Genomic DNA, 22,361 nt, shown 5'->3' with positions numbered 1-22,361 from the left:
TTGCATATAGGTGGCATTTCTGAATGAAAATTTCTTTTCTACTTGTGTTATAATTTAATTAGGAAAATGAGTTTCTTTTTGGCTTGTTTGTTTGTTTTGGTTTGGTTTTAGTGCTGTTCTATTGCTGTTCCATATTCAATATATATTGCTAGAATTAGTCACCTGATAGCACGAAGTTGCTTTTGCTCAGCTGCTATTGAGCTCTCCATGGAACAATGGAAGATTTTCTTCACTTAATGTAAAAAGCTATTGCAATTTATTTTCACATTTTGATAGCTCCAATAAAATTCATCTTTGTGCAAGACAACTGTCAATCCTCAAGACAAAAATTAAAAAGTTGGATTGGTAATGGAAGCAATACAGTTTCTTTACAAATTGTTTGTATTTTATTTCCAACAACTTGTAGAGACTATAGCTGTAAAGTGTGGAAAAAAAGTATTATATTCCTAAATTTCTAAAGTGGAAAGCTGAAGTATGAGGGTTAGTACCTTGCGAGCAAGCATTGCCTTGGGCAAGGGAAGCTGTTCTTGTGGGGACGCAGCAGAGGATCCTCACATGTTTAATCTGCTGTAATAGCACTTGTCTGTATTCTCAACACTTCTCTGGACCCAGATGAGACATGAGCTTCAAAACCATCTCATGCCACTTAGTTAGTCATTCTTTCCCTGGTTAGTGCTTTTATAGGGATTTCATTGAAAGTTTCCCCCAAACTGAACATAAATGGAGTAATCCTACAGTAAGACAGATGACTACACTTCATCCTTTTCCTGCATAAAGCACAAAGAGAATGACGTGGAATTTTTGCAGTTAGTATTCTAGATTTCCTACTAAGTACGGTGAATTACCAGGCTGTATAGTACAGCCTCGAAAACCATTTCCTGACTCTCGTCTGTTGCTGTGAGAGAGGGATGCATCATGCTTACATTACCACCAGCGTCATGGTGAACCACCGCTCACCCACAGCCCCGGGTACTCATGCTACCACTGGAAATACTCTCTACCATGCACATTACTAATTCGCCCGGCATGGCTGCAGCGTGCACCTGTGCTCTGCCTCAGCCCTGATGATGCTGTGCTGCCTTTTCGCACTGCGGTCATTTATCCCGCGCTGGGTTTGATTCCGCACTGCGTAACGGGCAGAGTGAGTGGACATCAAACCCAGCGGCAGAAATGTGGTTTTCCTCCACCCGGCCTGAGCCTGAAGCGCCAAGCCGGACCGCTGAGCGGGTATGGAGGTTTCTGTGAGAAGGCTGCCACTTGGCTCTCTGAATTTTGAAGGCTTTGAAGGCTCCGTTCCTTCTCGTAACGCTGGAGCTGGGGTCTAGCGGAGCATGGGCCAGCCTTGAACCAGGCCACAATTTTGTGCCGCCATGCACAGCGCTGCAAGGCTGTGAGCAGAAGGCTGGAAACACCACCAAATAACCCCGAAGTGCCAATGTTAGAACTGTGAACTCTTAAAAGCCCCTCAACGGGAGGCGGGGGTCGCTGCGTGCCACGGGGAGACCCCTCGGAGACCTCTGTGGGGCGGCGGGGCTGGGGGAGCGGAGTGGAACCGGGCTGCCCCTTCAGGGCTGCCCCCTCAGGGCTGCACATTCCCCCTCGCCCCTCAGAGGCCGGGGTCGGACCCCAAGAAGGACGAGGGACAAGGGGAGCCCCGGGCCAGCCCTGACCGGCCCCACGGCGCGGGAGGGCGGTAGCGAGCCGGGCCCGGCCGGGCGGAGCCGCCACAGCCGGGGCGGAGCGGGGGCGACCGCGGGGGCTGCCGGGGGGCCGAGGCCGGCACCGGGAGCGGAGGTGAACGGGGATGGAAGGGGGGGAGCAGCGGGGGAACGGGGAACGGCATCGCCTTGGCCGCCCCTCAGCTGGGGAAGGGAAGGGAAAGGAAGGGCAGCAGGAAAATGTCCGCCCCCGCTGCAGCGGGAAACTCCGGCTGCCCCCCTCAGGGAAACGCCCCGGGTGTCTCATGGCACGGCCGAGGGTCCCCGCTGAGGGTCCCGGGGGTCCCCGGGGGTCCCCGAGCACCCGTGTGAGGTGCAGGGGGGGCCGTGGGGCCGGGCCGCTGCCGCCGGGGGTTGCCTCGTGTCGGGACGGGGCTGGGGCCGTGACGCCGCGAGAAACGGGGAATGGAAAGTAACGATAAATAAAACATGCATAACAAGGGGCAGTGGCATAAAGCGTTTTTCTCTCACTGGTACTTAAAGGGCTTTTTTGTTGTTGTTTTAGAATGGCTTGGAAACGGCGTGGCCTGGCCCTGAGGTTTGAGTCGAGCTCCTCAGCACTGAGGGGGTTTGGCTTTCATGCGTCCTGTGCCTTGAGCCATAACTGGGGAACCTTGGAGTGTTTCTAACAATACACACACTGAAATAACCGTGTTGTCTCCTTTCAGGGATACGCAGGGATTTCACTGTCTCCAACTTTCATAGAGCTTTGTTTTACAGGGTTTGCGTTGGTGACTGCGGAAGAGCAGAAATTCTGCAGAAATGGCAAGGATTGAGAAAATGAGCATCCTCGGCGTGAGGAGTTTTGGCATAGAGGATAAAGACAAACAGATTATCACGTTCCTTAATCCAATGACTATTCTGGTGGGACCAAACGGTGCAGGAAAAACGGTAAGGTTTACGTGATTGTTTTCGTGCGCCAAGTAACTCTGAAAACCTTGAAAATACAAAGAATGATTTCAACAGCAAGGTACAAATATTAGAAAAACCTTGCTGTTTACTGTAAATATTGTATTAGCTTACGTTATTAGAGATCTGCTTCTTATCCTGGGCTTTGCAGGGCACTACTTGGTGTTTTTCATAGGAAATTGATCAAGGTGCTGACTAAAACTGCTTTTGCAAAGTACCATGTTCTCATGGTACTGAAAAATAAAATGTCATTTCTTATTTCTCTCTCCCTTCATGTTTATCTTATTTGTAAATATTTGGGCTGTCACTGTGTTTTGTTTTTAGTCTTCATTGGTTATTCTTAATCGTCATTCTAATTATATACTTGTTTTTGTTTTCTTAGACTATCATTGAGTGCCTTAAATATGTGTCCACTGGAGATTTTCCCCCTGGAACCAAAGGAAATTCATTTGTTCATGATCCAAAGGTAAAAGCCACAGTGGTTAGATTTAGTGCACGTTTACTCCTCAGTAAAATACTTACTGTACTCACGCAGGGCTGTGATGGAAACAGGGATGCTCAAGTATTAGGCAGATGTGAGCTGACCGTACTGTCTCAGGAAAAACAGAACTGGGGGGACTGGAACACTCCACATCTGGGAAGTCATGTATTCCTCTGGGTGTTGAGAAGAATTTCTCATACTTGTTTCCTTGTTGTCATTTGTACTGAAGGTTGCCCATGAAACTGATGTTAGAGCTCAGATTCGATTACAGTTTCAAGATGTTAATGGAGAGCTTGTAGCTGTCCAACGATCCATGGTGTGTACCCAGAAAAACAAGAAAACAGAGTTTAAAACACTTGAAGGGGTCATTACTAGAACAAAGTAAGTTTAATTATATCTTTTTTTTTTTTTTTTTCTTTCTGTAATGTGAAGAACAGTTTGGGTTTTGTATATTTTATGTATAAGATGAGAAAAATTCATAACGTGCTCTCTGAAGTTCCTGCCTGTGTTCTTAGATGGAAGGTCTGGAGTTCCATCGTTTGATCTATTAGTTGATTCAAAAATACTAACATTTGATAGCCACTATACTAAGAGCTACGTATATCAATTGACTTACATTAATTTGAAAATTGTATTACTGATGCTCTAGTTTGAAAGTAATCTTGTTTGAAATGCATAAGCTTTATTTCCTTTAGCACCATTTTAAGTTTCAGGATATGGTCAGTCCGTGTTTACCTTTAGTTTCCCCTTTTTAAGGAAAGTATTCACTTGGCTTTAAACAAAATCAGTCTTACTCCTTCTGGTGGTTCTGCATAGATTTTTTAACATGTAGCAACATTGACTGAAAACATTTGCTGTTAAAATGGTAATTGTAGACTTAAAAAACTGTTACTCTGTTTTGTAACCAATGCAATACAATGTGCTTATACAGATTTAAATAAGCTGTTTGTTTGTTTGTTTTTAAAGAATTTCTAGTAACTGCTTTGTGGATTTTCTTTATCTGTGCTACATAGGCATGGTGAGAAGGTCAGTCTCAGTTCTAAGTGTGCAGAAATTGATCGAGAGATGATCAGTGCCCTTGGTGTTTCCAAATCTGTGCTCAACAATGTTGTTTTCTGCCACCAAGAAGAGTCCAACTGGCCATTAAGCGAAGGGAAGGCCCTGAAACAAAGATTTGATGAGATCTTCTCAGCAACAAGGTTTTTCTCTTTACTGGAATTGAATAAAATTAAATAAGAAACTGTCTTCTCTAGTAGTGTAGGTGTTAAAGAAAACATCTGTGGCATCAGTATTGCTGTATTGCCTGTAGGATCTGAAATTTGTTTTTTTTTTTTAAAGGTATATTAAAGCACTGGAAACTCTCCGTCAGGTACGACTGAAACAAAGCCTAAAAGTAAAAGAGTGTCAGACAGAGCTGAAGTACCTAAAGCAGAATAAAGAAAAAGCACAGGAAATCCAGGACCATCTTAACAATAGGGAAGCTCAGCTGTCTGCTTCTAAGGAGAATGTAAAATCTATTGAGAGTCAGCTGGATCCTTTAAAGGTAATTTGAGTGATGTTTACATTAAGATTTTAGTATAAAACAGCACATAAGGTTTGTTTGTTTGTTTGTTTTAAAAAAGGAACACAGCAAAATTTGAAAGCTGGAGGAATTTCCTGATTAAAATCTTGCAGTTTTATGTTGTTATCTCACCTTCTATTCTGTGGCAGAATTAAGCAACAAACCTGACAGATGCTGCTCTAATCTGTAAACAGTTATGGGAGGTTTAAAACATTGTCTGTGGAACTGTTTTAACAGCACTGATGTTTTTTTTGTTTGTCTGTTTTGTAGCTTAATTTAAAATGTCTTTCAAATTTGTATGTTAACTATAAAACTATTATGAATTATAACTAAAGCTAAATGATTTTTTTTTTTTTTTTCAAAATAATAATGGTGAAGTTTTACAGTTTAGAGTAAAGTGTTGTATAGAACATTTTATTATGGGATTTGTAAACTAGTGAGATATTAAGGTCTCTTCCAACCTAAATGACTCTATTATTCTATGATCCTTTCCTTTGCAGTGTTCTCTGGCAGCAGTTGAAAAGAATCTCATGAAAGTAATGTTGCTAGACAACGACGTAAAAGCTCTGGAGAGCAGGAGGAGGCAGATGGATAAGGATAATCAAGATCTGCAACAGAAGATGGAAAAGGTTGCCTTTTAAATTCCATGTTGTCATCCTTTCTGCAGAAAAATCAAAGTCTGCCTTTTGCTACCATGTGAACTGTGTATTTTATTATGCACTAGATGCTGGTTATGAACACTTCCAAAGGCCAAGTAGCTCATTTGATAATATGAGATACGCAGCTTTATGGTACGGTATTTGTAGCTAGTTTCTGTGTAATTCGGATGTAAGAGTTAAATTGCTGTTTGTAACTGATCCCTCCACCATAGATTAGCTTGCCAGGAAGAGAAATACTGACAAAAGTTATTGTAATAATGCCCTGCAATGTGGAACTTGAAAATACCTACCTCTCACAATATGTTCATGATAGCCAGCACTTGTTTTAGCCAGCAATGAATGTCTTCTGACACTGATTCTGTTCATGTCCCTGGAGGGTTTTTTATTTCTTAAAATAGTAAGTATTTTTTATTCTTTTGTTGTGGTTGTGCAGGGACGTTTAAAATTATTTTGACAGATGAACAAAAATGCTTTAGGATAGTGGTAAAAATTTAGATGAACTTGTCTTATCAGCATATGAAAAATAGTTGTTTTTTTTTCAGTTTTTGCTCATAGTATGTTTGATTTTTCTTAATGTAAGTCTTAGCATAGAAATTCTTTATGAGAGGTGTTATTTTATTTCTTGGATTCTGTTATGGTAAAGCCTGTAATAAACATAAGATTATTTTTAACTGAATTCAGTTAAAAAGTTAAGTTTATTCTGTATTTTATTTGGTGTACAGGTTTTTCAAGGAACGGATGAACAGCTAAGGGATAGATACCAGAACCACCAGAGAACAGTGAAGGAGAAGGAGAAGAGATTATCAGACTGTAAGCGTGAATTAGATAGGGCCATTAAAGAATGCCAGAGGTTTAACAGTGAAAAGTCAGAACTACTCGTTGAACGAGGTATGTTAGATATGATCTATAACTTTGTATTTATGTTTAAAGCAATTAAGATCTTAAATAGAATGACTGATAATTGAAGATGTTTGAATGGGACAAACTCCCTGAAATGCGTGTTAGTTTTAGGTCAGTTGCACGACATGGTGTGGGGAATCTCACAGGTAATCAAACCTCAACATCTTTCCCCTGGATTTTTTTTAATGTGCTTGTTTTGAACTGTAATTACAACATGAACTTTGTTTGTTCTTAAGTGTACCATCTTCTACAGAAATATTCAAAATTGATCATTACTGATGCCATAAAACTATGTCAGTCTAGCAGTTTACAGCACATTTGTTTTCACAATCTGAGCCTGTACTTTGTCTAAGTGATGAAAATGTCTGCTAGCCAGTTGTGATTGTGTAAGTGTAACCAAGAAACCTGTGAAAGCAGAATTCTTGGCACTCCCACCCTCACATGTGAGGTCTGGGGACTACTCAGAGGGCTTTAGGACAGTACTATTCTGTATATCATATATTCTCTTTTAGATGGACTGTGGGAATTGCAGTAAAGCAAATTGTAGTAGTTTAAACACAGATTTTAATATATATAATTAATAGTTAATTATATAATTTATTTATATAATAGTTATTTCTATATAATTAATAGTTAACAGAAACAGTAATATTTTAAGCTATAGCTTGTTTTTAACACTTTAAATGGTTCAGTGTAGAAGATCTTAAGGTAATAGTTGCAATTGACCTCGAATCCTAAATGTATGTTCTCATTTTTTGAGGGGTTATGTTATTTTTTTTATTTTATTTTTGTGCAGGTCGTCTACAACTGCAAGCAGATCGTCACCAAGAACACATCAAAATGAGGGATTCATTAATTCAGTCTTTGGCAGCACAGCTAGAATTAGATGGTTTTGAGTTATCACCTCTTAATGAAAGACAGATTACCAATTTTCACAGGTTATTGAAGGAGAGACAAGCGAGAGATACAGAAACTGCAAATCACTTAATGGTAAGGATTTTGTCATTTTAGGATTGTGTTATAATTCCATGTTAGTTGTTAGTCTGTTATTAGTCCATATGTGTCTTTATGGTCCTGGGGGAAAATAAATGAAGCCATTTTTTTTTCATCTAGTATTCTTCAATATGGCTTGCTTGAACCTTTCTGTGAAAGTTAATTTTGGAACTAAGAGTGGTCATTGGGTGATCTGAATTGCAAAAGCTACTGAACAGGCAGTTCTGCAGATACTTTTTTCTCAACTGCCATCTCAAGCAGGTGGGTCAGTGACACTAAAAAGCCTGAGGAAGAATTTCCATGGGCAATTGTTAAGAAAACAAGCAATGTTGTTTTGAAGTTATCTTCAAAATGGAGTTGCTGTCAGACAACACGACCATTATGCATCTGCATTTTTGTATTGCTGCATTTTAGCGGGATTTTTTTTTACATATCTAAATATTTCAATTTCATGCATTATAATGGTGAATATTTGCATACTATTGTAAGAAGCCATTTTAAATGCTGTGTTTTTCCTGTGAATGAATTAATATATTATTGTTCACTTCTTTCAGAGAGAATTTGCACAAAAAGAAGCGATGAAACAAAAACAGATAGATGAAATAAGAGATAAGAAAACTGGATTAGAAAGAACCATTGATCTGAAATCAGACATCCAAAATAAGAGACAAGCGGAACTGAAGAATGTAAAACATGAATTGCAGCAGTTGGAGGGGTCATCAGACAGAATTGTGGAATTGGATGAAGAGATTGTCAAGACAGTAAGTTAATGTAATTAAAGATTTCTACAAGTTTGAAAGTTTTTACAAGTTGTGAAAAGCATGAGCAACTTGGTACAGTATTGCATTTCAGAACTCTGCATCCATTGTCTGCTTTATGTTTCCTATACCAGCATCACAGCCTTTGGCATCGTGCATGTATTCTTTATAGATCCTGGAAGTGTTATTCCTGTAACAGCTAATGATACTGCTGCTGGACAGTTTTTAAGAGCTTTTTTTTCTGATTTCTTTAGTTAGGAACTTATTGTCTAATGTAATTACATAAGTCTTTTGTGCTTTTGTTTTTTGATTAGGAACATGAACTGGAGAAGGCTGAGAGGAGCAGCAATGTAGAAACACTTGAACTGGAAGTGCAAACTCTGCAAAATGAGAAAATAAACCTGGACAAAGTTCTTCGGAAGCTGGATCAAGAGATGGAACAGTTGAACCTACATACCACAACAATTACCCAAATGGAGATGCTGAAGAAAGACAAAGTAATTTTTCTATCGTCATCTCATAAGGAAGGGAAATTACATGAATACGGTCCCTTCAAGATTTGTGCATTTTTTTTCCAGATGTTTATAAACATTTGTATGTAAAGCTTCTGTCTGGCTTTATGGAAGCCATTAACCCTGTGAATGCATTGAGTGACATAAACTTAAACATATGAAAATATGTTTATATGAACATGAATATATGAATATGTTTTTATATGAAATTTTAAATGCTTTATTTCCCAAGGCAGACAAAGAGGAACAGATTAGAAAAGTAAAATCAAGACATTCTGAAGAACTGACATTACTGCTGGGATACTTTCCAAATAAAAAACAACTTGAAGACTGGCTTCATGGCAAAAATAGAGAGATTAATGAAACAAGGGACAGACATGCGAAGCTTAAGTATGTATTAGTTTAATTATGTCTCCAGAAGTATTTATGCAATTATGAATTTCAGTGTTGGAAAGTTTTTAATATAGTTAACATACTTTTACTGTAATTCATCAATATTTATTTAGGTGTCTGCAAAATGAAAGAAAGCATTGTGCAAAATTTGTTTAATATATAGCCAATATAGTTCATGGTAGTTAATAAAATCATCATATTTGAAGTATGTCAGAGGCAACACTAAAAGCAGGTAACAAAATATTCTAATATGTCCTTAATTATTTATACTACCCTAGCTGTGAATGTGAAAGAATGTGCTTTGGGGAAAAAAAGACAGGAGTCTTCTGACTTTCTTAGGAGTTACAGAATGGTTATTAACCATATCATGAACTTATTTGTGATATGGATACATGTTTCTGATTTACATGTATTTCGTTGTAGAAAAGAATATGTCAGAAAGATTAGGTGACATCAGCACACTGTGCAGCGATATGCATTAAACTTCTATAAAATCAAAAAAATGAGATTTGAGGTCTAAAAACAGTCCATAATTGAGAAGTATGGAAGATGAATAGAAGGGTGCTAATGTTTTTTGCTCAATATGTTTTGCTCAATAATGTTTTTTGTTCAATAGTATCTCATAAGCAATAATTAGGGAAGGAAGTAGAAGAGGAAAAGTTAATGATATTCTAGAAAGTCCCTTGTATGGATTTGACATTAGAAATTTGTTTCTCCTCATTAAGCATCTAGGAAGCAGAAAAAGGAATTTAAATGAAACACTTTATGCTGTATTTAGATGAATTGAAAACTTATGCTGTAGATTTCTGGAAAAAATCATTAAAGAACTGATGAATAATTCTGAAGTTAATCTGAAATTGGTATTATGGTGTTTTTGTTAATACAGTGTTTTTTTGTTGTTGTTTTTCTGTAATATAAGAGTTTATTCATTAATGTTTCAGCAAACAACTGGCATCAGCAGAACAACAGAAGAATTTTATCAGTGCTGAACTAAGAAAAAAAGAAGAACAATTGTCTAGCTATGAAGCAAAACTTTTTGATGTTTGTGGAAGCCAAGATTTTGACAGTAACCTGAACAAACTTCAAGATGAAATTGAAAAAAGTTCAAAACAGCGAGGTAAATTTATCCGTAGCTCTACTTTTTTCCTCATTTTAATTGTAACCTAGAGACACTGAGACAGTCTGTAACTTGTGGGTATTTATATTTGCAGGACAATCAGCATAGGAACCAATTTAAGATTCAGTAACCTCCCTTTTAAACAATTTTCCCCTATCTTTACTACGTCTTCAATTTCACGTTTAATCAAAATCAGTTGTTTTAACTCAGTTAATTCTCTTACTGTATGTGAATGAAATACTGACTTTTACAAAACAAAAATGTAAATCACAACCCTTACACAACCAAGGATATGTTTGAATGATTGAATCTGCCAGTTATGAAGATGAGTACAGAACTAGACAAGTGGCATGGTTTTGACCCATAGGGCCTACTGCTAACTGAAAGAAAGTAACTCCAGAAGGAGATTCACAAGTACTTGTTTCTATTGTTAATTGCTGAAGGATGAGTGTAGTTCAATAAAATAGAATAATCCAGGTTGGAGAGAATGTCAGGCTGTGATCAAGGGCACCATTCTGAAAATAGGGACAGAGCTGAATTCAGACCAGGTTGCTTAGGACCATTTTAGTTTCCTATCTTGATGATTTGCAGCTTATAGTTTTCTTTCATTTGTTGGTTTTTTAATGGTAAATATATAATAAGTTCAGATCTGATTATGCACTGTATATTCAACATAACATCTTCTGTTTCTCTTTAAACTAGCTGTGCTTGCTGGAGCCACAGCAGTTTATTCACAGTTCATTACACAACTAACAGAAGAGAAACCGTCGTGTTGTCCAGTTTGTCAAAGAGGTTTTGTATCAGAGGCTGAACTGCAAGATGTAATTAGCGATCTTCAGTCTAAGTTGCGTCTTGCACCAGACAAATTGAAGTCAACAGAGTCTGAGCTTAAAAGAAGAGAGAAAAAACGTGATGAAATGATGGGTCTTAAACCAATTAGGTAAAGTACTTCACAGACAATATTGCTGGAAGTCATTTTCTTTTGAATGTTTGTTTTTTGATTATTGAAAATTTTGTTGACATCAAGAAAGATTTATTTTCGGGCTAGGCAATTTGTTCAAAAATCTAACTGCACTTTAATAAATCTTGATTTATATATCCTTTAAAGGTACTTTTTTGTTACTGTCAGGTTTAGTATTCATTTATGATGTTCTTGAAGGAAATCTGTGAGATTTATAGCAGATTCCCAATGCAGTCTGTGTTTTCTTGTGGTTCAGTCAAGTGCAATTCCATCATTTGGGAATGCAGCTCTGTCTCTGATACTGACAATCCATAAAAGATTAGACTGTATTAAATCTCTTATGTAGTTTTTAATTAATTAAAATATTTTTGAAGTTGCAATGTAAAAAAAAAAAAAAATGTAGACAATGTTTTTTAAAAAAAAAAAAAAAGAGAGAAGAGGTGCTTACAGTCTTTTCCAATTCCCAGGCTTACTTAATCTGTAATTTTAAAACTACAAAAATTACAGGCAGACTATTTTGTTGCTGTGTCCCCTTTTTTCTTCTTGTTGCCTCCCTCCAAACCATAAACAGCACTAGTCCTAATGAATTTTTGTGAGAGTCCTATTTTTTTTTTCCTTACCATACAAACAGGATTTAGAGTAGAGCATGCAGTTTCCCTGTCAGTGGGTAACCAGAGGCTCTGGTTTCAAAATATTTGAAGACTGTTATTCTGAAAAAAAATTGAATATATGTTAGAAGGTATACCTCTCTTTCACAAGAGGGCACTCATGTGCAGTGGATTTTATTTTAGCACTGGCTGTAGTTCAGTTGAAAACCGGAAGAGGTTTGTTGGTTGGTTTGTGTTTAGATCTCACCTGCCTACAATGAGGGATTATTACCTTAGCTGGTTATATAACATAAACTCAACTGAACATGGGCAAGCTTAAGGGGATACTATTGGTTCAATTCAGTCTTCTGCTATTCAGTCATATCACAGATTTTGCAAACTTGAATGTCTTGAACTTATGCTGCTGCTTTTAACAAAGGAAGTTTCATGGATTTGTATTTTATTCAAGGCAAACAGTAGTGGAACTCCAAGAAAGGGACATACCAGACTTGAGGAACAGGCTGCAAACTGTGAACAGGGATTTTGCACGCCTGAAGGGTGAGATAGAAGAGCAGGAAACGCTCTTGCAGACAGTTCTGTCTGAGAAGGACGGTGCTAATGCATGTTTACAGGACATAACACTAATGGAAAGGTACCAGGTATGCTCTGTAATTCCTTTCAATATATAAAACGATACTTGCTTGCTGTACATGTAGTTATTCAATAACATATAAACTAAAGCCTGTTAAGCACTAATACGGTAATAATAGGGCTTTACTCTTACTTTTAGGCTGATATTAGGGATGTTGAAAGAAAAATTGCTCAGCAGGAGGCTAAGCTGCTAGGGGTCGATTTAAGTAGAACCGTTCTACAAGTAAGCCAAGAAAAACAAGAGAAGAAACACTTATGGGATACAGGTAGGTCATATAAAATGATGTTTTGTTTTTATATTGAAAATAATCAAACTTGCTGCCAGTAAAATATAAATTTTAGTTTACTTATTTTACATTCAAAATAACCATATTCTAATAGTTTTTTTTTTTGATTATATTAACTTAGTTTGCAGTTAGATCTGTCATAAGGAAGACAAAAAATGTTGTTAGTTACAGATCAACTGTTTCACTGCGTGTGTATTTTCATCTACAGTTACTAGTAAAATTGAGTTAAATCAAAAAATCAAGCAAGACCAGCAGAATCAGATTCAGCAGCTTAAGAGTACAGTTAATGAACTTAGAGCAGAGAAACTTCAGATCTCCAGCAGCATGCAGCGTCGTCAACAACTGGAGGAGCAAATAGTGGAATTAACCACTGAGTTTCAGTCCTTATATAGAGAGATTAAGGTAGGAAATAATTACTAGCCCTTAACTATGTTGTCCTTGAAAAACAAAGAATCCAGTAATATTTAACGTTCTGTAAACATAGCAATTCATATGCATTTTAAAATTTTTGTCCTGTTACACTATGCATATCTCTGGAAATTTTCAGCACTTTATTTAATACAAAACTTTTCAGAGTAATGAACAAGATGTAAAAAAAAATTAAGTACGCACATGACTTTTTTTTTTGCACTTGAAAAATTGTTTATCTTTGACAGAATGAGAAAATAAAAAGGGCTTTCTCCAACTGCTTTTCAGGAAGCAAAAGAACAGGTATTTCCCCTACATGAAACTTTAGAAAAACTGCAGCAAGACAAGGAGGATCTAATTAATAAAAGGACTGCAACTAATAAAGAAACACAAGAGAAGGTTTGTTTGCATTTCACATAGTTGGGAGATAGGATTACATGCTGGTTTTGGGGCATGGGTGGAAGCCATGGTAATGAGTTGACTTTTAGGAGACAGCAATTGCTTTACCTAATGCTTTAGATTTGTGGAGCTTTTAGGGAAGAAAAGGAACATAACCAAGTCAGGAAATCAACTCAGTTGTAACTAACTTTTGGTGGTCTTATCAAAAAGCTTCTAGGGACATTTGGCAATATTTAGTGTGACGTGTAGTGCTAAAAGCCCTATCTAGTAGGTCTAGAGGAACAGCAATGATGGTTGTGACCTTTCCTTGGCAAGGGACACACCTGTCTTTCTCAGGGCAAATGGCCCTCTTATGTAAGCACAAATGAGTGATTTACCATTTGTTTTGGAAAACAGTTTCATGGTAATAAGGAGCATCTGGATTTCAAAAGTTGAAGTCTTTTGTTGGTAAATTAAAGGGAGTTATGAAATGAATCGTACCTCAGAAATAGTGTTATCCAGTTATCTTTTATACATGTCACATCAGTTCTTGGACATCCGACTGCAATTCATTTGAAATCTTTTCGCTGCAGATAAATAGCATAAAAGAGAAAGTTAAAGATATAAACAAGTACATGAAAGAAATCGAAAGCTATATTCAAGAAGGAAAGGAAGACTACAAGAAGGTAACCTAAAAAGCAATCAATAAAAAGGTGCTTTTAAAAGTGTTTTTGTATATAAATAATATACCTTTTTATTTTTATAGCAAAAGGAGTCTGAACTTGATGAAGTAAACTCTCAGTTAGTTGCCTGTGAGAAACAGAAGGAAAAGATAAGTAAAGAGATGGAAATTATTCGACAAGATATTGACACTCAAAAGGTAGGTTTATTGTTTTAGCATAAGGTATATTTTGCATTTATATCTGAAGTGATTTCTGGCATTGGTTTAAGTCCGTGTAGGCTCATATTGATACAAAGTTTGTCTCCTCTTGATGTACTTAATGAGTTGTTAGTCAGAATAGCCACTATATGTGCATCAGGCTGAAAAAAATCCTGTGATTTACATATGCAAAAATTGATGCATTTTAGAAAAAAGAATTATCTCTAAGTACAATTTTGTGGTATTTCCTAAAGGGGTAAGTCTGTTGTGACAATAACCACTGTTTTCAAAACTAGCTTTGTGTGGAAGATACCTATCTACTGAAAGAAGACCGCTGTGAGGTGATTCTAATTGCAGGTCCCAAAAGTTGTTAGTCACTCCAGATTTTGTTGTGTGCTTTAAATCATTATGTATGTATTTCAAACCCTATTTACATTCTTTATAGGAAAGATATCTTTCCCCACTCTATCCCACTATCTTACCTGTAGAATTGAGAATAGGGGAAAATGTGAAATCTCACCCCAAATGACTTGCCCCATTTGAACCACCGACTACTGTTCACACACAGGATCACTCTTACGTTCACCTATGACAATAAATATTGTAAATATTATTTCAGGTTGAAATATGAAATGATAATCATGATTTGCATTATACTAGGTTTCTAGTGCAAAGTGAGTTCTTACTATGGTACTTTTCAGTGCTGTCAATTGTTTTATGCTTGTAGCAGGTTTTAGAGTTGTGCAGAGTTTATACTTTGTTATTGAGCATCGATATATTGAAACATCATAGAACTTCTTGCTTTCTGTGGAGACAGATACAGGAAAGGTGGCTGGAGGATAATCTGACTTTGCGGAAGCGGAATGAAGAATTAAAAGAAGTTGAAGACAATATAAATAGACTTATGAAGGAGATGGGAGAAATGAAAGTCCCGCAGATGAAAAAGTAAGCGTTTTCAAAACACAGCAGCGTGTTTTGCATAAGAATTCACTAAATATCTGAATATAATACTCACTGTGTTTTAGTGTTTCCTGTGTTCTTAGTGTGTACCTTTCTCCCCATTCATGTAGACTACTTCCTCCCTCAAACTCGTGTTTGCATAATATTCCCATGACAACATAAATGACTCAGTGAAATTATGTAGCTCTAGCTACAAATGCACACAAGTATATACCTGTTCAAATCTAAACCGTTTATTTTAAAGACTTCCACTGTTAAGTCTGTATTTAAAAAGAAACTGATGTCTCTGGATAAAAGTGTTTTATCTTCAGTGTGCTCAAATAGGTCTCAGCTGCAAATCATTTCAGTATTTTAATGTTAATTGTTTAGATAATAAACACTGATGAAAAGGAATTATCCTAATTCAGTTTCTTATGTGCAAACTATTTATGTAGCTTTCTAGATGCTACTAGACCGTTCATTGCATTTTTTTTGCTCGGTATCCTGATGTAATTCCTGCAATTAAATCTAATTTATACCTCTACGTGGTGCACTTTCATCTTTGATAGGATTAGTGAATATTAGTCAGAATGGTGACTTTAATATGTTTTTAAAACTTAATATGTTATATTGCTTATAAAAACAATAAACATATGTTTAAATAAACATAAGCATATTTTAAATGTCTTAGTTCGAGTAATTTTAACTGTTGCAATCTATATATACAATAGAATGAGTTGCTAACATAAACTAAAAATTAGAACCTTGACTAAAATATAGCGAAACACTAAATACAGAAGTCTCGTGTATCATTTGTGGTTTGACAGTGAACAAAAAAATTTAGAGGAGAAAATAGAAGCTCTGAAAAGAAACCATCATGTTGCACTTGGCCGACAGCGTGGATTTGAGGAAGAGATTGTTCGGTTTAAAAAGGAACTTCGAGAGTCACAATTCAAAGATGCAGAGGAAAAATACAGGGAGATGATGATTGTTATGAGAACAACGGAGCTATTGAACAAGGATTTGGACACTTATTACAAGGCTCTTGATAAGTAAGTACTGTCGTATGAGGATAACTCTTTTTTTCAGTTTTCATTACTGCCTTGGTGCAAAAGCAACTTGCAATTTCAAACATCCTGGTTTAACTTTTAGAAATAGTAAATTAACATAACTTAGAGGTACATAATTATTTTTCTTTATAAAATCAAATATCTAAGTATTAAGATAGAATGTTGTACCTTGCTATGTTACTTCTATTGTTTTTTATATTCATCCCAAAAGTCCAGTTGCCGTAGCTTTTTTATTTTTTAATGCCTCCAGAAGAGAACTGATTCCTAAAAGCAAAGTAAATTAATGAAAATGTGCTGCAAACTGCACAGGATTGTTAGAGTATAGGAACTCTGTAATGTATATAATGTACATAAAATAAATGAGGGACCTTTTTTGAGTACTGGTTGTACATGTTAGGACACAATTGCAATACAACAAGTCAAATTGAGAGAGAGAATAGAGAAATGAAGCCAACACATCACCATTGTTAATCATCAGAGATTGTTAACAAATGTGAACAAAAACATACAGTGCTTTTCCCTGCCTTCTCTCCCACCCCCCCCCATGCATTGTTCACTTATAATTATGGAATTGCAATGAGCTAGTTGCAATAATACTAGGTTGGTGCTCAGTGGCAGTTAGAAATAAAAGTTGAGTATTAGGAACAAAATAGAGAATGAGAGAAAAATATCTGGCCACCATAAAAGCTACAAATTCAGAATACAATTTTGGTCTCCTCTATTAAAAAGGACATAATAAATCTGGAAAAAGGAGCACAGAGAGCAGTAATGTAGTTAAAGGTACAACATAACTCTCCAGAAGAGATGCTAGATAGATTAGAAGTTTCCATGTTGAAAAAAGGTGACTGAAGAGGGATGATGAAGGTTTCTTAATTTCTTGAATAGTGTGGAGAAGGGGAAAAGGGAATGATTGTGAAAATACCAAGCAGTAGTTCGAAATACAAGGTAGTACTTTTTCTGGCAACACATAATAAAGCTGTGGAACCCATAATTCACTGGTATATTTGGAGGCTAAGCTCTAAATACATTTGAAAAGATTGTATGAATTCAGAAAGACAGGTCTCAAACGCTATTAAATACAGAGGTCTGGAGTACCCTGCTTTAATCGTTTTTAATGATAAAATAAATATAGTTAGTATTTGGATTTAAGCCAATCCAAAATTTATTTTGTGAAGATTTAAATTGTACAGAGCATGTGTAATTCTTCCCTTTCAGCTTAAATGGAAATGCACTCCAAGAATTTCCCTTTTAGAATTCAGAATCTTTTGTATGGTATCAAATCATCTATTGTTTCTATTTAAGGCAAAACAGGAAATCAGTCTTGTAATTTCAAGAAAAATAGATAAGCATCACTTATTGGTAATCGTCTGAAAAATCAGTGAGACAAAATGTTAACTCTAATGGCCAGAGATTGAAAGCTGTGTATGTAGCTGGGAAAAGCAACATTTGTATGCTCTTCTGTGCTATCTGTTGATCTTTGTTGATTTAATATTTACAGGTTTTTGTTAAATATTCATGAAGAATGCGTTCTTGGGTTTAATCAACAGTAGAAAATGCTTTATTCGTTATTCAGACATAACAAATCATATTAGAGTTGAGACTTCAGTATTCCTCACAACAGGTGAAAATAATTCCTGTAAAAGGGAGGAGATGGGAAAAGTGTGTGTGTGTATATATATATACATGAAGTCAATTTCAGAATTACTTTTGAATACTGCCATATTTTTGGAAGAAAAAACATTGGCAGAAAGCAAGCAAGCATTTTTTTTTTTTCCTTACAAAGCGCTATTTGTTTAAAAAGTTAGAAACGTAGCACAATGTCCTTTTGGAATGCTTTTACGAGGAATCATCTATTATTGAACTAAAGACATGTAGACATGATGGTTTCAGGATATCATGTTGAATCAGGGAAATGAAATAAAAAAATATTAGTGACACCCTATGTTACTCTTGCCACTGAAGGTAGCTCTAATCATAACATCTCTTTAGGTAATTACAAATTAAATTCTTGATAGAGAATTCTCTGCTCCAAGGAAACTTCACTGGCTCTCCTTTCCTACTGAGACTCAGTTATCTGCACTGCAGGGTGGTGGGGGACTGGCAATGAGTAACACTATTTTTATTTTGGAAGGCTTTAGTATCAGATTCTTCTTGGAGGTCTGAAAATATGCCTTACACATAAATTATAAATCTCCTTAAAAAAAATAAAAAAATAAAAAATAAAAAATAAAAACCTTTACTGAGTGACTGATTACAAATCATTTTGTCTTTGTTACTCTCCTACTTCTTGAGATGGAGTTGTTTGTGAGAGTAGAAGTATTCACATAACAGAGTGTGTTTGATCTTTGTACATTTCTGCATTCAAAATGAACTAGTAGTTACTGTAATTTTAGTCAAAGTATTTAGAGAATGAAAAGTGAGCTCTCGCCTTCCCTAAAGCTCCTATGAGTCCATAGCAGTCCATGGTTGCACCTATAAAAATCTGCAATTTTTTTTTTCCTGTAGAGCAATAATGACATTTCATAGCATGAAGATGGAAGAAATCAACAAAATAATTCGTGACCTTTGGAGAAATACCTACAGAGGACAAGGTACATGTGGGTTGGTTTGTTTGTTTGTTTGTTTGTTTGTTTGTTTTCACAGTTTTGTCCATATTAATTTTATACCGAGCACTGCATAGTGAAAAGTGTTTGTTCAAACTATGGAAAATCCAGGATATGAAAATGGTTGGTTCCATTCTAAAGGCTGCATCTGTTGGTCCCCTCTATAGTCTCCTTTTTATTACATGTTACGTGGGTAGTTATATGATAAATAGAAGTAATTTTCCCTTTTCCATGTTTTCTATAGTTGTTTCCTTGAGTCAGGGGAGTTGCCTGGGCTTATTTCTTTAATTTTGGAAAAAATTAATTTCAAATTTTTATCTATTAGTAGGAGTTATGAGTAAGGTGTTTTTTTGTTTGTTTGTTTTTTTGTAGTTACTGTATGTTGTAGCTCTCAATTATGTTTATTCCAATGCTGTTTTAAAGATCTTTTGATAAGTGAAAAACTGTTTCTTTTTCATTTTCAGATATTGAATATATAGAAATTCGCTCTGATGCAGATGAGAATGTTTCAGCAGCTGATAAGAGAAGAAGCTACAATTATAGAGTAGTAATGATAAAGGGAGATACAGCTCTGGATATGAGAGGAAGATGTAGTGCTGGGCAAAAGGTAATATAGCTTTTTTTTCTTGTACGTCATAAACAGGATTTTGAAAGCTGCAAGAGTGACACATCGTAAAATGAATCCGGTAAAGAAGTGGCTCCAACTCAGATTTACATTCAGTAAACATGACTGCATCTGGATTATGCTGCCAGTATGCAGTATATGATTGGGAGCGTCCGAACCCTATTTTGGGGTGTCCAAATTCCTTGTTTCAGTTGACAATTGGTCTGAGTCTGTAGGTGTGAAGGGTTCAGCCTCGCCGCCTTCTCAAGTTCATCTGGTCTTTTTCTTGCTAGTTACATCTGAAGTTCCCATAGCTGTAGGTCTATTAACTTGCTCCTGAATTTTTTTTTCCTTCTTGAGGGCTGATCCTTTGTCATCTTTTCACAACTGTGTCTGTTTTGAAGTATGCTCAGACCTCTTTTTTCCCCAAATTACACTACTCCCACCTCCTACTGAATATAAATAACTTTTCAGTTCATGTCACCAAAAAGATGAACGTAGAAAGTGACAGAAATACCGCCAGGACTGCTCTTACTACTTCTCTGCTGTAACAATATCTGTCCGTCCTTTGTGCCTTCTACAACATAAAGAGAACACTGGAGAACTCTCCCCTACAGGCTCACAGAGCCTGTCGCCTTTGCACAAGGTGCCAATGACTACCTAGGCCAAGCACGCTGTAATTGTGAGGGAGATACCTTCTCCTTCCTCTTCTGCAGTGGGAGCTGGAACTCTTTGGCTCCCTTTCCTCTGCACCAGCTGAAAGGGCTATGGTTGCAACAGATATAAATCTCTTTGATAGCGAGGAAGAATCGCTATTATCTGGAGTAATATCTGCCTACTTACTTACCTCCAAGAGTAGCAGTTCTCACTGTGTCACACACTGCATCAGAGTTTCACTGGCAGCCAGGCCTTCAGCTATCTCCTCTTCTCACTTTTGCCTGACAAGATGGTATTGACAGTAACAGAAAATGAAATCAAGGAATACAACAAGATGGTGCACAGTATTTTTAAGCGTGTCCAGCAATAGAGTCCAGCAACACCAGTGTCTTGAAAGGATATTCTGTGAGGAGATGTGTGCTGTATTGTTGCTTGAATGTGAAAAATGTTGTCAAATTAATTCCCACCTGAGTGTAGAAGTGTACTTGTTTTGAAAATTCCATACTAATATTGGGGGAAATCCAAAACTTCATATAAAACAGCAATATAGGCAAAAAATGTCTTCTCCTAAAGTAGTCTAGGATGTTATGCTAGAGTCCTATGTAAATGAGAGTGAAACTTGTTCACGGTTTCTTAGCTTATATTCTGAGAATTATTCTTTGATCATGAACTATGATGCCAGCAGTCATGATCTTTGGAAAGTATTTTTTGTAGCACAGTTTCCATCAAGTGTTCTGTAATTTTCACTAATTCATGAGATCTAATAAAAACACGATTAGGCCTTATAATACAAGACTAGTTTGTGAGTTGTTCAAATTACTATCTTCAGTTTTATGAAGGAGTCAGGAGTTCTGTATTTCAAACTGACTGATGCACATACAAATTTCCACCATCTCCCTGCTAATAGGATGGGGTTTCAACAGAGTATAGGAATAATGCTGATGGCAATGTTGTAACATTCTTACGTTGGGCTGGAATCCTGAATTTCAATAGCTCTGGGATTTTGAGAATTTGACTGCTCAGGTATGTTTCCAATGTTATGTTGTAGAAGGGATCTTTCAATTCAAACCTGAAGTTTTAATGTATTTTTTCAAATCTAATTAGTTATCATCATTTTGTGAATTATGTAGACTTTAGTCACAGTTTGTAATGGCATTAAAAATAACATATTAGGCATCGTTTCTCTATAAACACTCTGAAGAGTGCTTTTTCTTTTTCCCTTAGGTGCTTGCTTCTCTTATTATTCGTCTTGCTCTAGCAGAAACGTTCTGTCTCAACTGTGGCATATTGGCACTAGATGAGCCTACTACCAATCTTGATCGAGAAAACATTGAGTCTCTTGCACACGCCCTCGTGGAGTAAGTAATCTCTTCTTGTGAAGCTTGGATATTTTTCAAATTTAAATGTTAGTGATTGGTGTTAGGAAGTGATTTTATTTCAAGCTGACCTATCTTTGTTGACGTACGTTGATATACATGCAAAGCAGTAGCTTTAGATTCCCTTTCCTTTATCTGGATGAGGAAAAAATAATTTGTATTTTGTTGTTGCTGTTTTTTTTAATATGGGTAAAAAGAGGTGCTGATCTACATTAGATTGCTTGATACTCGTGTAGTTTTCAATAGTAAAATATTTTTGTACAAGTTCACTAAAACTAGACAGCAATATAGATTGAATTACACTGAATAATATCTCTTTGTAGGATAATAAAAAACCGCACAAAACAGCGTAACTTTCAGCTTCTGGTGATAACTCATGATGAAGATTTTGTTGAACTGCTGGGCCGTTCAGAATATGTGGAAACCTTCTACAGGATACGGAAGAACGATGACCAGTGCTCTGAGATCATGAAATGCAGTGTCAGCTCCCTTGGCTCATACGTTCATTAGCATTTCAAGTAATTAGGTATTATAGACTGGCTTAGCTGCCAAACTTAGAGGTCAGAGGAAGACATCTGAAAATGTAGCTCCTTCATATCATATAGTATCATGAAGATTTTAGCTCAAGTCTGAAACTATTACATTTTTAACCTTCGTATCTATGTACTTCTGCATCTGGGTTCAAGTCTCACCATGAGTTGAGAGACTGTAAGTGAATACAGGGCAGTTAACTTTTAGGTGTATTTTATATTTTAAAAGAAAAAATAAAGTGTTGTTCTTGGTGTATGTCCTGGTCTGGATCTAGATGCACATTCTTTGGAACAGCTCTAGATCTGTCGGTACAATAGAGTTTGCCCTCCATCACTTTGTTATGGCAAGTTCAGAATTGATTTGCATCTCTCCAGACAAGGTATGTTTCTAGCCACCTGCCTCATCTACACGAAATTCACAGGATTCAA

At 36.5% G+C, this 22,361-nt stretch overlaps 1 protein-coding gene across 3 annotated transcripts; it reads left to right on the top strand.

Annotated features, from left to right (window-relative positions):
• The first annotated feature begins 1,761 nt into the window (after positions 1–1,761).
• RAD50 (RAD50 double strand break repair protein) lies at positions 1,762–22,188 on the top strand. 3 transcript variants are annotated; one of them, XM_084535836.1, is made up of 26 exons: positions 1,762–1,794; positions 2,439–2,609; positions 3,010–3,093; positions 3,338–3,489; positions 4,122–4,307; positions 4,447–4,651; positions 5,170–5,298; positions 6,051–6,216; positions 7,025–7,218; positions 7,776–7,982; positions 8,294–8,476; positions 8,724–8,881; positions 9,826–10,001; positions 10,704–10,941; positions 12,019–12,208; positions 12,340–12,466; positions 12,696–12,889; positions 13,184–13,294; positions 13,867–13,959; positions 14,040–14,153; positions 14,971–15,098; positions 15,920–16,144; positions 18,668–18,753; positions 19,230–19,372; positions 21,251–21,384; positions 21,726–22,188. In XM_084535836.1, exons 2-26 carry the CDS (start codon positions 2,481–2,483, stop codon positions 21,910–21,912), a joined length of 3,939 nt encoding a protein of 1,312 aa, XP_084391962.1. In that variant the 5' UTR covers positions 1,762–1,794; positions 2,439–2,480; the 3' UTR covers positions 21,913–22,188. The 3 variants fall into 3 exon arrangements, with proteins under 3 accessions (XP_084391962.1, XP_084391963.1, XP_084391961.1); XM_084535837.1 differs by lacking the exon at positions 1,762–1,794 and adding an exon at positions 1,944–2,031; XM_084535835.1 differs by lacking the exon at positions 1,762–1,794 and having other exon boundaries at positions 2,220–2,609.
• Positions 22,189–22,361: the final 173 nt, after the last annotated feature.

Source organism: Aythya ferina (genome assembly GCF_964211825.1).
Source record: "Aythya ferina genome assembly, chromosome: 14".
Lineage (NCBI taxonomy): Eukaryota > Metazoa > Chordata > Aves > Anseriformes > Anatidae > Aythya > Aythya ferina.
Note: the sequence above shows the minus strand (reverse complement) of the source record. Positions and strands in the feature narration are given on the sequence as shown.